This window comes from Mandrillus leucophaeus, unplaced genomic scaffold, assembly GCF_000951045.1.
Source record: "Mandrillus leucophaeus isolate KB7577 unplaced genomic scaffold, Mleu.le_1.0 Scaffold341, whole genome shotgun sequence".
NCBI lineage: Eukaryota > Metazoa > Chordata > Mammalia > Primates > Cercopithecidae > Mandrillus > Mandrillus leucophaeus.
Genome location: NW_012103599.1, coordinates 702,957 through 719,438, shown reverse-complemented (window position 1 = coordinate 719,438; position 16,482 = coordinate 702,957). Strand labels below are relative to the sequence as shown.

General features: G+C 43.4%; 1 protein-coding gene across 1 annotated transcript; it reads right to left on the bottom strand.

Moving 5' to 3' along the window:
- Positions 1–339: 339 nt before the first annotated feature.
- On the bottom strand, positions 340–16,068 carry L1TD1 (LINE-1 type transposase domain containing 1). The gene is made up of 5 exons (XM_011988928.1): positions 16,037–16,068; positions 14,539–14,634; positions 7,737–7,847; positions 4,282–5,403; positions 340–2,135 (listed from the first exon to the last, which is right to left on the bottom strand). The coding sequence occupies exons 4-5, from the start codon at positions 5,293–5,295 to the stop codon at positions 519–521; spliced, it is 2,631 nt and encodes an 876-aa protein (XP_011844318.1). The 5' UTR covers positions 5,296–5,403; positions 7,737–7,847; positions 14,539–14,634; positions 16,037–16,068; the 3' UTR covers positions 340–518.
- Positions 16,069–16,482: the final 414 nt, after the last annotated feature.

Sequence of the window (16,482 nt, the reverse complement as noted above, 5' to 3'; positions counted from 1 at the left end):
AGATTTAAAATATTCAAATATCACATCATGACAAATGATACAAATTTGTGAAGTATCATTTCTTCCCTTTTTTCTGTAGTTTCACCACATTGCCCAGGAGGCCTTGAACTCCTGTGCTTTTGTTACTGTCCCCTCCTGTTTTCCTACTACATTGATGGGTTGTCTTGACAAGTGTGGCCCTCCCCCGATAATATAGGAAGTTTACTCTCAGACAAGCTAGGACAATATAAGTTCTAAAAAGACTAGTCAACTGCAGTAGACAGGTGGGTGGGGGAGGTAGAACAAGGAATTCTATCTGACTGAACAATCAACTGAAATAACTCTACATTCAGACCAGCCTTTTTTAAACACACCCTTTATTAACATCTAGGTAAATCTGTAATATTCCTTGCTCCTCCATCCCCAAGTATGCTATTAGCTGTCCATCCTTCTGGGTAGAAGTGTATTTTCCAGTTTTACTTGATTTTTGGATGTGTGCTGGGGGAGGAAAGCATATTGTTTGTAGCCACCCTAGAGTGCTAAAGCACATTATCTTCCAGTAATTCTCTCAAGGTGGGCATATGCGAAACATAATCTCTAAACTCTTCAACATCAAGAAATACCTTTGTTTTACCCCTAAAATCAAATGCCATTTTGGCTGGATATAGGATTCTAGGATTAAAGCCTTTTGCCAGCAGAACTTTAAAGACATTGCTCCATTTACTTCTAGCATCCAGTGTGTCCAGTGATAGGTCTGCCGTCAACCTGATTCTTGTTCCTTGGTAGGTTATTTCTCTTCTCTCTCTAGAAGCCCTTATTATTTTCTCTTTATCATTAGAATTCCAAAATTTTACCAAGATGTGTCTAGGAGTCAGTCTCTTTTCATCAATCTTACTAGGCACTCGGCAAGCACTGACAATCTCAAGACTTGAACCTTTCTTTAGTTCTGCAAAGTTTTCATCAATTATTTCCTTAATTATGTCCTCTGCCCCATTCTCATTATTCTCTTTTTCTGGAATTCCTATCAAACGAATATTGCAACTTCTGGATCTATCCTCTATCTCTCTTTGCCTTTCTTTATTAATCATCTGTTTGGTCATTTGCACTGTATCCTTAGAGAATTCTTCAATTTGATCTTCTAGACTATCTATTCTTTCTTCAAGTATGTCCATTCTGCTACTTAGATCATCTACTGAATTTTTAATTTCCAAGACACCTGGATGGGAACTTTTCAGATTTCCAATCTCCTCTTTTATCTCTCTGATGCTATTAATCACACTACTTCTCAAGTTTTCTTCTGTTTCCTGTGTTAAGTCTGCTTCTTTAGATGTTAGTTCTTCTGTGTGCAGAGTTCTGTGTTTCTTTTCTTCTGTTTTCTTAAGTTTGGTGACTCCTGTTGAAATACTCAAATTTGTATGTGAATGCTTTTTATGCTCATCATAACCTATCTCTAGCGACTCTGAGGGAGAGGCCAAACATAAGGTCAGACAGGGTGTGCCAGTTCCTTGACTTGTGGGCACAGCTGCTTCCTCTTCCTCCTGGGTTTTGTGTACCGCCTGGTGTTTCACCAACTTTTTCTTCCCAGAGTCCCCAACCAAATAACTAAAGGGAATTTCTTTCTGTCTACATGAGGCTTCTTTTTTCTCAGGCAGGGAGGTAGTCTTTACCTTTCCTATTTCAGAGTCCTTTCCTTCCTCTTCCTCCTCTGGCTCAGAATCCTCTATGGAGTCAATGAAAATAGTTTCCATGCCATCACTGATTATCTCAACTTCATGCTTTGCATCTACCAAAGTATGACCCTGAAAGGTTGAGTCCTGTTCTGAAGTCTGTTCCTCCTCCTCCTCTGAGGCTTCTTCCTCCTCCAGCCCTGAGGCCTCTTCTTCTTCTTCCTCCTCCAGCCCTGAGGCCTCTTCCTCCTCCTCTTCCATCCCTGAGGCCTCTTCCTCTTCCTCCAGCTCTGAGGTATCTTCTCTATCATCCTCCATCCCTGAGGCCTCTTCATCCAGCTCCTCTAGCTCAGAAAACTCTTCCTCTTGAGTCTCTAAGTTGTTCATCTCCTCTGGCTTAGCAACTTTCACTTCTTTAAGAAATAGAAAGCTCAATCCATCACTGGTCATTTCTCCAGCTCTATGCTTTGAGTCTATTAGGGTTTTACCCTAAAGTTAAACAAAGAAAAAGAAGAGTTATTTATTTAAATCATTTAATTTAAAGAATTAAAACTTCAATTCACTAATTTTAATATGGCTTCCATTCTGACAATGGGAACATATCTGAAAAACTGCTTAAATATTAATTGTTCTTGAAGGCCTAGGTCCCTGAACAAGTCAAGTTTCCTTAAGATCATCTCAAGATATTTGTCATTTCTTGTGTAATCTCGGAACAAATTATATGAGGTCATAACGTCTACTTTCTTCCTTCTAGAACCCGCAACATTTACTGCTGTGTATGTGACTGATTCTCAGTAATTACCTGTTTTAATGAATTGTCTGCTTATTACATGTGAGTCCTATGGTAAATAGGCATTGTAATCTGGCTAAAGTTTACAATCTGCTTTAGGAAGATGATAAGCACACACAAACAAAAACGCCAAGCTCACATTTACCTTTCCCCACAGATAACAACAAATTTAATAAAAAAATTTTTTAAAAAAGACCCCAATTGCAGTTTACACTATAGCCTTATGACTTTAAAGACAAGCAGGCTTTGGTTAGGAATACAACAGGCTCAGTTCAAAACTATTCAAACCCTGGCCCAATTGCCACATTTGCTACTAGTGCCTCACTTTTCCTTATAAAGCAGGGTCTAATGACAGTACCACCCCAGGATTGTTGTAATATAAAGTAAGCAAGGTACTGAGCTTCTGATGATGTCTGCAATATAAATGTTGGCTCCTAATATTCCTTGAAGCCCTTAGTCTGCCATTGAGCTTTTCAGTCTTCCCAAACCCACCAGGACAGGTTAGGTGCCTCATCTGTGTAAACACTAGAAGCAGCTAATTTCTGGAATTAAATACTGATTTTTAAATAATTTGTTGATTTAAGTGTACCTTCTCCTTCTGGATTCTCACGTTGCAGAGGTTACACTTGGAAATGTGGGAAAGGCAGAGGAGAAGCATTCATTTGGAAACATGTAAAAAATATTGGCTTACAAATCTAGACCTTGGCTGGGCATGGTGGCTCACACCTGTAATTCCAGCACTTTGGGAGGTCAAGGCATGTAGACTGCTTGAGCCCAGGTGTTTGAGACCAGCATGGGCAACGTGGCAAAACCTTGTCTCTACAAAAAGTACAAAAATTAGCTGGGCGTGGTGGTGCAAGCATGTGGTCCCAGCTATCGGGAGGCTGGAGTAGGAGGATCACTTGAGCCTGGGAGGTGGAGGGTGCAGTGAGCCCAGATTGAGCCACCGCACCCCTACCAGGGAAACAGAGCAAGACTTCATCTCCAAAAAAAAAAAAAAAAAAAGCACCTTCCAGCACAGCAGCCATTGGAGAACAGCAGCCACAACTCTGTGTGACCCCAAGGCTTTGGGCCTCAGCAAGGGCAACAAGGTGATCAAGAACATGACCAAAAGCCTAGGTACAGCTGCTGCTCCAGCCATCTGACCAAACACACCAAGTTAGTGTGGGACATGATCTGAGAGGTGTGCTGCTTCGCCAGGTAGGAGCATCACACCATCCATGGTGTGATGGTGAGGGCCTGATGAAAGAGGCCCTCAAGTTCATCAAGAAAAGGCTGAGGTCACACATCCACACCAAGAGGGAGAGGAGCTGAGCACCATCTTGGCCACCATGATTAAACCAGCTGCCAAGAACAACTGAGGCCCCCTTGCCCTCGGCACATAATAAAACCTTCACAGAAAAAAAAAGTGCCCTTTAAATCATTACTTTTAGTATTATGCTTTTACTTTTAAGGAATCATTTTTCTTTAATTGATTTATCTGGCCGGGCGCAGTGGCTCACACCTGTAATTCCAGCACGTCGGGTGGCCAACGTGGGTGAATCACCTGACGTCGGGAGTTTGGTTTGAGACCAGCCTCACCATCATGGAGAAACCCGTCTCTACTGAAAATACAAAATTATCTGGGCATGGTGGCACAAGCCTGTAATCCCAGCTATTCGGGAGGCTGAGACAGGAGAATCACTTGAACCTGGGAGGTGGGTTTGTGGTAAGCCAAGATCGGGCCATTGCACTCCTGCCTGGCCAACAAGAGTGAAACTCAAGGAAAAAAAATTGATTTATCCTTCAAAATAACCGTGCCAACTATTACATTTATACATAAGCTTTATCTATTTGTACGCTTACCCTTTTTTCTTGAGTTCCATATCTTCTTCCTCCTCCACTTATTTCTTCCTTTTGTGGGAGTACATCTTTCAATAATTCTTTCATAGAAGATTTTTGGCTGGCAAATTTTCTAAGGCTTTGCAGATCTGAAAATGTCTTTATTTCACCATCACATTTAAATGCCAATTTAACTTCGCACAGAAATTTAGGTTCAAAATCATGTTCTCTCAGAATGTTGAAGACATCACTCCATTGCTTACTAATATTCAGCGTTGCTGATGAAAGGTTGGCAGCCAGGGTAAGTACTGCTCCTTCATTCATCAACACTTTTTCTTCTCTGGAGGCTTTTAAAATGTCCTCTTTATTCTTGAATTTCTGAAATTTTTTTTCCTCTCCCATGTCTTTGACAAATTCATCCTCTCCATCCTTCCTTCTCTCTCCTTCTGTAATGTCTAAATGGACATTGTGATTTCCCTGTCTGTCATCTACATTGCATAAGGTTTCTTCCATACTTCCCAGGACTTCGTAACTTTGTGATTCATTCTGGGGTAATTTCTTACCTTCCGTCCTATTGTATTTATCAGTGTTGTCTAATTTACTGCTCAGCTCATTTACTTCTTTGACTTTAAAGGTTAAATTCTCAATATCATCACCTACTTTAGAGTTTTCTCCTTCCGTTTTCCCTACCATCCCTGTTTTTTGTAATGCTAAATTGATTATTTGTTGAAACTCTGTCCTACTACTGGAGTTCTCTGAATTCTTTACCTCAGGTATTGTAGTTTTTCCTCCTAAAATTGCCTTTAGGTCACTTTTAAGAGTTTCCCTCATCTCCTCAAACATCAGGTCTTGAATTTCCATTAAGACCTTAAACTTATTCATAACAATTGCTGATACGTCCTTGCAGTTTACATCTAATACTGGAGCTATGTCCTTTTCAGTTTCTGTTAACTGCTTTCTTTTCATATAGGTGATATTTTCCTGTTTCTTTGCAAGTCTAGCAAATTTTGACTGTACACTACTAGATACATCAGACATTGTGGATATGTTGTCAAGACTGGATTCTGTTTTTAATTCCTGCAGAATGATTTTGTTCTTACAGGTCGGGTAGACCTCAGAAATTAAAAAATCTTAAAATATGTCAATCTGAAATACAAAGAAATGAAAAATTACTTACTGAAGAATTCTCTTGAAAAACTTTGTAAGAATATGAGCTTAGTTAAGAAAACTATGCTGGGTGCACTCCATAATAAATTAATAAAAGGTTCACTAACAAAATGGGTATCTGTAAACTAAGACCAGAAAAAAATTAGAATTCATAATTTATAGATTATCATAAAAACTCCCTTTACATAAAGATTTGAATGCAATAAATTAACCAAAGAGCAGATAACTAAGAATGAAGCTGTCTGATTTGCCATACTATTAGCTTTGTTGTCTATGTTCTCTATAATGAGTAGATTAATTACAAGAAAATAGATGTTATTCTTTAAAAAATCAACATATGTATCATACCAAATCATCCAAATCTCAGCTAACTGGAATGGAATCTTACAGAAAATTGAGAAACAGGTGTCCCTTTTGAATTGCAGAGATTATTAAGACTTTTTCTGAAAACCAGTTATCAAGTCAATTCAAAATTACTTTCTTGGCCAAGCATGGTGGCTCACGGGTGTAATCCCAGCACTTTTATAAAGGCTGAGGTGGGAGGATCACTTGACCCAAGGAATTCAAGACCAGCCTGGGCAACATAGGGAGGCCTTCTTTACAAAAAATATAAAAATTAGCTGGGCATAGTGACACACGCCTGTGGTCCCAACTACTTCGAAGGCTCAAGAGTTTCACCATGTTGGCCAGGCTGGCCTCAAACTCCTGACCTCGTGATCCACCTCCCTCGGCCTCCCAAAGTGCTGGGATTACAAGCGTGAGCCACCGTGCCCAGCCAAGAATATTGTTTTTTAGAGTACAGGGCAATCTAGAAAGGCTTCCTTGGTGAAGGCAGGTGAATCACTTGAGCTTAAGAGATTAAGACCTGCCTAGATAACATGGTGAAACTCTGTCTCTACAAAAATATAAAAAAATTAGCCTGGTGTGGTGGTGTGCACTTGTAGTCCCAGCAATAACTGAGGCTGAGGTAAGAGGATCACTTGAGCCTGAGGGAGGCAGAGGATGCAGTGAGCTGACACTGCGCCACTGCACTCCAGCCTGGGTGACAGTGTGAGACCCTGTCCCCTCCCCTTCAAAGTAAGAATCATATAAGCAGCTAAAATGTCATTCATGTCAGGGCAAAAGATATGTGCTGAGCACTCAACCAAGAATTTCAAGCAGGGCACGGTGTCACACTTGTAATCCTAGCACTCTGGGAGGTTGAGGTGTAGTGATTACTTGAGCCCAGAAGTTCAACATCAGCCTGCACAACATAGTGAGACCCTGTTTCTAAAAAAGAATTTCAGAAATTTTTCATTGCAATAAAAACTGAACCAGGAAAAATAATGATAGCATAAAATTAAAAGATAAATTAAATTTAAAACTTCTATGTTTAATGTTTAAATACTAAAGGTTAAAGTTATTTAAATTTTAAAATGACTAATCAGTCAAACTAATGGAGAAACTTAAAATACTAAATCAAAATGATAATTACCTATCAAAACTTGGGGAATGTAGCTGAAGTGGTGCTTTGAGGAAAATGTATCGACTTAAAATGTTAGAATTTTCTAGAAAAGAATAAAAATTAAAGTTAAATTACCAGATTAAGGGCAAAATCTACCCAAGAAACCAAGAGATGTGCACAAATCAAAGAAATGAAAAGGAGAAATTTATAGAGAATTAACAAAACCAAAATACAAATAAGGAACACTATGAACAAAAAGGGGGCACAACTACAGATAAAGCATGGTTGAAAAATGGGAGCACCATTCAACTTTCATAATTAAATCAGAAAATTTAGAAGCGACTCTTATCATAGTTGTGCCCAAACTCTTCTAGAGAATAGTGAAAAAAGGTCAGGCACAGCGGCTCACATCTAGAATCCCAGCACTTTGGGAGGCCAAGGCAGGTGGATCACCTGAAGTCAGGACTTCGAGACCAGCCTGGCTGACATGGCGAAACCTCATCTCTACTAAAAATACAAAAATTAGCAGAGGCTAGGCGCCATGGCTTACGCCTGTAATCCCAACACTCTGGGAAGCTGAGGCAGGCAGATCACAAGGTCAGAAGATAGAGACCATCCTGGCTAATACGGTGAAACCCCATCTTTACTAAAAATATAAACAAAAAATTAGCTGGGCATGGTGGCGGGCACTTTTAGTCCCAGCTACTTGGGAGGCTGAGGCAGGAGAACGGCATGAACCTGGGAGGCAGAGCTTGCAGTGAGCCTAGATCGTGCCACTCCATTCTGGCCTGAGCGTCACAGCGAGACTCCATCTCAAAAGAAAAAACAAAAACAAAAACAAAAATTAGCCGGACTTGGTGGCACGCACCTGTAGTCCCAGCTACTCAGGAGGCTGAGGCATAAGAACTGCTTGAACCCGGGAGGTGGAGGTTGCAGTGAGCCAAGATCACGCCACCGTACTGTGCGATAGAGTGAGACCCTGTCTCAAAAAAAAGAGAGTAGAATGATGGTTACCAGAGGCTGGGCAGGGTAGTAGGTGGATGGGTGCAGGGAATACGGATGGTTAATGGGTACAAAAATGATCTAGTATTTGGTAGCACAACAGGGTACCTACACTTAACAATAGCTTATTGTATACGTAAAGAGAGTAATTGGAATGTTTTTAACAAGAAGAAATGATAAATGTTTGAGGCGGTGGATAGGATACCCCCATTTACCCTGATGTGATTATTACACATTGCATGTCTGTATGAAAATAAATAATCTACTATGTAACCATAAAAATTTAAAACAGGCCAAGCGCAGTGGCTCACACCTGTAATCCCAGCACTTTGGGTGGCCGAGGTGATTGCTTGAGCCCAGGAGTTTGAGACCAGCCTCAGCAATATAGTGAGACCTCATCTCTAGTTTTTTTAAAAAAACAAATTATGCCAGGTGAGGTGGCTCATACCTGTAATCCCAGCACTTTGGGAGGCTGAGGTGGGCGGATCACCTGAGGTCAGCAGTTCATGACTAGCCTGGCCAACACGGTGAAACCCCATCTCTACTAAAAATACAAATTTAGCTGAGCGTGGTGGTGGGTTCCTGTAGTCCCAGCTGCTTGGGAAGCTGAGGCAGGGGAATCAGTTGAAGCCAGGAGGTGGAGGTTGCAGTGAGCTGAGATTGTGCGGTTGCACTCCAGCCTGTGTGACAAGAGCAAGAGACCAAGACACTGTCTCAAAAAATAAAAAAAAAATTCAACCCAGGATGTGGAAGTTGCAATGAGCCCGGCTCATGCCTCTGGGCTACATACAGAGTGAGCCTCTGTCTCAAAAAAAATAAAAAATAAAAAATTATAAATGAACAGCTAAAAAAAAAGCAAAAAAAGCATGATAGTTATAAAAAATTGTTTTAAAAACATGGCACTTATCTATCACAAAATAACTTCCAAAATATGAGCAACAGGAGGTAAGGGGGACAAATGTATACAGAAAATCTTGATTACACCAGAGAAAAGGTTAAAAGAAGAAACATGTAAATGATTACTAAAAAAGAGAAGGAATCAGTATTAGTTACACACTTAATCCCCTTTTTTTTGAGATGAAGTTTCACTCTTGTTGCCAAGGCTAGAGCGCAATGGCGTGATCTTGGCTCACCGCAACCTCCGCCTCCCAGGTTCAAGATTCTCGTGCCTCAGTCTCCCAAGTAGCTGGGATTACAGGCATGCGCCACCACGCCCAGCTAATTTTGTACTTTTAGTAGAGACGAGGTTTTTCCATGTTGGTTAGGCTGGTCTCAAACTCCCGACCTCAGGTGATCCGCCCACCTAGGCCTCCCAAAGTGCTGGGATTACAGGTGTGAGCCACCTCACCCAGCCTCATCCTCTTAATTAAGTAAATTTAAAAAACCAAGCAACAGTAGTATCTGAATCTAATCAAGGACTGAGAAAGCAACCGAGTAGTCCACAGGACAGGTCTGTAGGGTGTAGTCCACAGGACAGGTCTGTAGGAACTTATACAGGACTTCAACAGATATAAAGGGGCCCACTCTCATTCAGAAGACTAAGGGAATTCACTAGATGCAGTGTATGCTCCCCCTATTTTGGATCTCTATTTGAATGAATCAACTATAAAATGCAGGGAGTATTGAATATGGACTGATTATTAAATGATATTGAGGAATATATATTTTATTAACTGTAACAATACTGTATTTAGTTAAGAAAGTGTCCTTATTTTATAAAAACTACATACTGAAGTTTTTACAGGTGAAATGGTATGATGTCTGGGATTTACTTTAAAACACAGCAAACAAATAAATAAGAAAAAAGGGAGATTAAGCAAATGGGGAAAAATACTTGTTTTTGAATCTGGATGATGAGTTCTTTCACTGATGTTTGAAAATGCTACTGGCTGGGCGTGGTGGCTCACGCCTGTAATCCCAGCACTTTGAGAGGCCGAGGTGGGTGGAGCACAAGGTCGGGAGATTGAGACCATCCTGGCTAACATGGTGAAACCCTGTCTCCACTAAAAAAATACAAAAAATTAGCTGGGCGCAGTGGCGGGCGCCTATAGTCCCAGCTACTTGGCAGGCTGAGGCAGGAGAATGGCATGAACCTGGGAGGTGGAGCTTGCAGTGAGCCCAGATGTCGCCACTGCACTCCAGCCTGGGCGACAGAGCCAAAAAAAAAAAAAGAAAATGCTCCAATGCTTTTTTTTTTTTTGATGTAGGGTCTCACTCGCTGAGGTTGGAATGCAGTGACACCGGGCCTGGCCTGATAATGCTTCTAAATTTTTTTTCAAACTGAAAATCCTTAAGGAAAACCACTGAGCTCTCCCTGGTGAAACAGACTTCTACTTGACTTGCCAAGATGAAACAGAAAGCTGAAAACAAGGGTAACATGTTCACATGCAGACAAATTCTTTTGATAACAATTGTGCCTTTATTGTGTCCAATAAACGCTACAATAAGTGAACCTGAGGCCGGTTGAGGTGGCTTATGCCTGTAATCCCAACACTTTGGGAGGTTGAGGAGGGCAGATCACCTGAGGTCAGGAGTTCCAGACCAGCCTGGCCAACATGGTGACTAGCCTGGCCAACACGGTGAAACCCTGTCTCTACTAAGAATACAAAAATTAGCTGGGCATGATGGCGGGCGTCTGTAATCCCAGCTACTCCAGAGGCTGAGACAGGAGAATCACTCGACCCTGGGAGGCAGAGGTTGAATTAGGGTTAATGCCACTGCACTACAGCCTAGGCAACAGAGCAAGCAAGACTCCATCTCAAAAAAAAAACTAAAACTAAAACTAAAATAAAATTGATAAACTAAAACAAATTAGAAAACAATGTCCTTAAAAGAGAAGGATTGAACAAATGATGGTTTATGCACACAATGCGATTATATATAATAGATATATATAAGTACATATAATACATTAATTTATAAAATATACATTATAATATACATTATGGCCAGGCATAGTGGCTCACGTATGTTAATTCTAGCACTTTGGGAGGCCAAGGTGGGTGGATCACCTGAGGTCAGGAGTTCGAGACCAGCCTGGCCAAAATGAAATCCCGTCTCCACTAAAAATACAAAAATTAGCCAGGCGTGGTGGTGGGCGCCTGTCATCCCAGCTACTTGGGAGGTTGAGGCAGGACAATTGCTTGAATGCCGGAGGTGGAGGTTGCAGTGAGCTGAGACCACGCCATTGCACTCCAGCCTGGGCAACAAGCGTGAAACTCCATTTCAAATAATAATACTATACATTATGTTATATATACACACCATATGTTATGACATATATACTCTATATGGTGCATACAATATGTTTAATGTACGTATAAAAATTATACTTTACCTAATAGAGTATATTAGAATCATACACATTGGTTAAGGATGTCTTTGGTACGTTAGAAGGAAAAAAACGGTGCAGAAAATATACAGAGTACAATCCCATTCTTAAACACATATACAAAAACCGTATGTACAGTAAACACAAAAAGATTGGTCAATTATATTAGTCAGGAGAATGCATATCAAAACACATTCCAGTGTTTGAACATCCTGATTACAGCCAGTGCAGGGGCAAATATCCACTCTGGTCACCTTCATAGTGACCCTGGGGATATTTAGACGTTTTCAGTAATTAATCTGGCCGGTGCCCTACTATGTAACACTACCTTTTTTGGGTAATGTGTTTTCCAAGAGTCACTCTATAGTACATGATAGGTGCAATGAGAAACTGGAAATTAATTAACTTTTTAAAAAGAGACAGGGTCTTGCCATGTTGCCCAGGCTACACTCAAACTCCTTTCTCAGCCTCCTGAGTAGCTGGGAATACAAGCACACACCACCATGCCTGGCTTAAAACTGAAAATTACAGCCCGGTGCAGTGGGATTTATTACTTGTCATTAACTGTATCAAATGCTACTTTTTTTTTTCCTTTTTTTTGAGACAGAGTCTCACTCTGTCGACTAGGCTGGAGTGCAGTGGCACAATCTCGGCTTACTGCAAACCCTACCTCCCGGGTTCAAGCGATTCTTCCACCTCAGCCTCCTGGGTTGAGGACTACAGGCACACGCCAGCATGCCCAGCTAAATTCTGTATTTTTGGTAGAGACGGGGTTTCACCGTGTTGGCCAGGCTGGTTTCAAACTCCTGACCTCAGGTGATCCACCCGCCTAGGCCTCCCTAAGTGCTGAGATTACAAGCATTACTGCTCCTGGCCTCAAATGCTGAAGGCTAAATTATAATTAGCGTTTAATGACAATAAATATACGTGACCTTTTTCACATCCAAGATATCACATACTCTGAATTCTAGCCAGGCACTACCCAGGCACTCTGAGTTCAGAATCCCTGATCAAGAAGAAAGCAGAGGCTGGTAAAAATTTAGCAAATTTTGCCTCAGGGCTGGATGGTAGCCATGAAAAGGGCTCAGGGACCAGGCGTCCTGGCTTCTGCCTGCAGTCTGAGCTACTTAGGGGGCTGAGGTGGGGGGATTACCTGAGCCCAGGAGTTCAAGGTTACTGTGAGCTAGGATTGCATCACTGCACTCCAGCTTGGGAGGCAGAGCAAGACCCTGTCAGAAAAAAAAAAGAAAGTGATTAGGGAGACTAGGGAGATTTTCATCAGTGTACTCACAAGTTCTGCTTTATATTTTAAGGAGGTTACTCCAAAAGTATGCAATATAGGAGAACACCGGTTGGGAAGGCAAAAAATGTTTGGCACTTCCCTCAAGGGACTGGGGGTTGGGAGGGAGAATAAACTTTTCCTTTAATTTTAGGGATGGAAAAAAGCTTGTTGATTTGCATTGCCTTGGCTTGTGACTGCCATCTTTTCATATGTTTATCTGCTTGCATTTCCTTTGTGGTGAATTACCTTTTCAACACTGGCAGCCTGTTATTGGGGGGTTGGTGTGTGGGTTTTTCTGAATTTGCTGGGGGATTATGGACTTCTCTTTTATTTTTTCTTTCTTTTATATAAGAAAAATTAATATTCCCTCACCTCAGTCTCTATAATCTGACCTCTGAGGCCACCCAAAGTTTGGTGTGGTATCTCTCACAATGTACAGGTGACTTTTCTTTTGTGTTTTTGCTTTTTTTTTTTTTTTTTTGAGGTCTCACTCTCACCCAGCGTGACAAGCAGTGGCATGATCACTGTTCGCTGCAGTCACAAACTCCTGGGACCAAGTGATCCTCTCACCTCAGTCTTATCCTAAAGAGCTGGTATTACAGGCATGCCACCATACCAAGCTAAAGTGCCTGATTTTTATGGGTGCATATGAGGACAATAAAGGAGAATGCCAACTTCGAATTCTAGTTGGTATGTCTCTTTCCTTAGGTCAGGGGACATTTAATTTTTTTTTAATAGCTTTATACTTTTAACATTATTTTTCTTTTTCAATAGGCCATTTGTAATCTTCCAGTTACATGTGCACACCTCACTTTTCTACGTGTGACATGCCATATTTTGAACATATTGAACATATTTTGGTTCAGTAAGTAATTCCCTCAGCAGTGGGCATTCAAGTAATTTACAGGGTTTTGTTTTGTTTTTGAGATGGAGTCTCAGTGTCACCCAGGCTGGAGTGCAGTGGCACAATCTCAGCTCACTGCAACCCCCGCTTCCCAGGTTCAAGCGATTCTCCTGCCTCAGCCTCCCAAGTAGCTGGGACTACAGGAGCGTGCCACCACGCCCGGCTAATTTTTGTATTTTTTAGTAGAGATGGGGTTTCGCCATGTTGGCCAGACTGGTCTCGAACTCCAGACCTTAAGTGATCTGCCCTCCTCAACCTTCCAAAGTGCTGGGATTACAGGTGTGAGCCACCACGCAGGTCCTACCCTTTAATCGAGTGCAAAATTTGCAACAACTGTTATGTGAAATAAAACGTGGTTTCTAGTGATTACGAAACTGTGGGTTCTGCTAATAGCACCAGACTGCAAAAGGGTCCTAACCCACACTATAGTTAGGACTCATTTATCAGACCCAAGGTCACTTCCCCTGTTTCACTCTAAAATACCCCTCCCCAGTCCAGGCGTGGTGGCTCACGCCTGTAATCCCATCACTTGGTGAGATGGAGGTGGAAGGATCACCTGAGGTCAAGAGCTCGAGACCACACTGGCTGAAATGGCGAAACCCCGTCTCTACTAAAAACACAAAAATTAGCCGGGCATAGCGGCAAGCGCCTGTAATCCCAGCTACTTGGGAGGCTGAGGGAGGAGAATCGCTTGAACCCAGGAGGCGGAGGTTGCAGTGAGCGGAGATGGCACCATTGCACTCCAGCCCGGGAGACAAGAGCGAAACTCCGTCTCAAAAAATAAAATACCCCACCGGTTGGCCGGGCGCGGTGGCTCACGCCTGTAATTCCAGCACTTTGGGAGGCGGAGACGGGCAGATCACGAGGTCGGGAAATCGAGCCCACCCTGGCTAACACGGTGAAACCCCGTCTCTACTAAAAATACAAAAATTAGCTGGGCGCCTGTAGTCCCGGCTGCTCGGGAGGCTGAGGCAGGAGAATGGCCTGAACCCGGGAGGCGGAGCTTGCAGTGAGCGAAGACCACACGCCACTGCACTCCAGCCTGGGTGACAGAGCGAGACTCCGTCTCAAAACAAAAAACAAAAAACAAAAAACCCCACCGGCACACATACCCGCCACTAATCCTGCCCCTAATCCACTAAACTACCTACCAAGTCTCAGCAGTTCATCCACCTCTGTACCTTCCCGGGGAAGACGAACTCTCTGAAAAGCAGGACTTGGGTCTACTGGAAGCTGTGCCTTGGTGCCTAGAATTCAAGTTCATAACACCAAATTTTAAGGTTTATTTAATGTAGAAAATCACCTCCTATTATAGACAGGAAAAAAAAAGCACTTCTCTATGCACATGTTTGCTTAAAAAGGCACACAAGTCATTAGCAGAGTCTGGGGTGCAAGTCGGGAGAGGGCTGCAGGGAAGGGGAGGACCCAGAGGTGAATCTGAGGAGGACAGGGAGGGGCTGGAGAGAATGGTTTCTTCTTTGTGAGAGTTGGGGGTCCATTATGGAAGACACGCTTTCCTTTTGCAATTTGAAGAAGAATGAAATTTGCCTAACAATTGGAGAAAATTGAAGAAAATGCAGAAGTTATTACTTCCAAATCAGTTTTTCCAGTTACATAATGAAACACTTTTTTTTTTTTTTTGAGACGGAGTTTCGCTCTGCTGCCCAGGCTGCAGTGCAGTGGCCCGATCTCGGCTCACTGCAACCTCCGCCTCCCCGGTTAAAGCGATTCTCCTGCCTCAGCCTCCCGAGTAGCTGGGAATGTTACAGGCGCGAGCCAGCACACCCGGCTAATTTTTTATTTTCAGTAGAGACGGGGTTTCCCCATGTTGGCCAGGATGGTCTCGATCTCCTGACCGCGTGATTCGCCCGCCTCGGCCTCCCAAAGTGTTGGAATAACAGGCGTGAGCCACTGCGCCCGGCTCTCCATCTTTTTTTTTTTTTTTTTTTTTGAGACGGAGTTTCGCCCTTGTTGCCCAGGCTGGAGTGCAATAGCGCGATCTTGGCTCAGTGCCACCTCCGTCTCTTGGGTTCAAGCGATTCTCTTCCCTCAGTCTCCCGGGTAGCTGGAATTAAGGCATGCGCCATCACGCCCGGCTAATTTTGTATCTTTAGTAGAGACGGGGTTCTCCATGTTGGTTAGGCTGGTCTCGAACTCCCGACCGCCGCCCGCCTCGGCCTCCCAAAGTGCTGGGATTACAGGCGTGAGCCACCGCTTCCGCCCCCTCCATCCTTTTTTTTAAAGCTAGGACTTGTCAAACACCACCTCATTTTCTTGACTTCATTTTTCTTCACAGAACTACTTTAATGTTTCCAATTTGGGGGTAAAGAAGTCTTAGGATACTTTTTTCCTCACTTCGCCACGGAACGTAAGGGAAAGAGCAGGGAGTAAAGTGAGGGGGCCAACTGCCTGCCCTACCCCGGGCCCCACGCATCCGGGCCAGCCTTACCCGGGGCACCCCTGAACCCACGCACCCGTATCAGCCTTACCCGGGGCACCCCGGAGCCCACGCGCCTGGACCAGCCTTACCTGGGGCACCCCGGACCCCACGCGCCTGGACCAGCCTTACCCAGGGCGCCCTGGATCCCACGCGCCTGGATCAGCCTTACCCGGGGCACCCCGGGCCCCAAACACCTGCGCGAGCCTTACCTGGCGAAAGAGGAATCCGCCTGGACTACTGAGGAGCGAAGAAAGTGAGGATGGAGTAAGGACTGAGGGGACTTAGGATCTCTCGGCTGGCTCCTCCCCTCCTGGTGTGTCCAACCCCCTCTGTCAACATACCCTCGCCTCCTCCCCGGAAATCGCATTCTGCCCTAAGCAATTGCTGACTTCCATCGCTGCCTCCCGACTGAGCCCAATTCCTTCTGTCTCCACCCAGGCTTCGCTTGAACGAGCCCCACCCCTCAGACCCGACTCCAGACTCAAATCTGAATAAAGGCACCACTAAAGCGCCTCATCACCCAGGCGTGAACCCCAAGGTCACCTCATTCCTTTTCTTCAACCTTCGCAGTTAATCCATTCCTGAGTCCTTGAATTTGCCCGCTTTTCTCCATCTCCACAGCTCCAGCCCAGTCCAAGCCCCATTGTCTCTCATC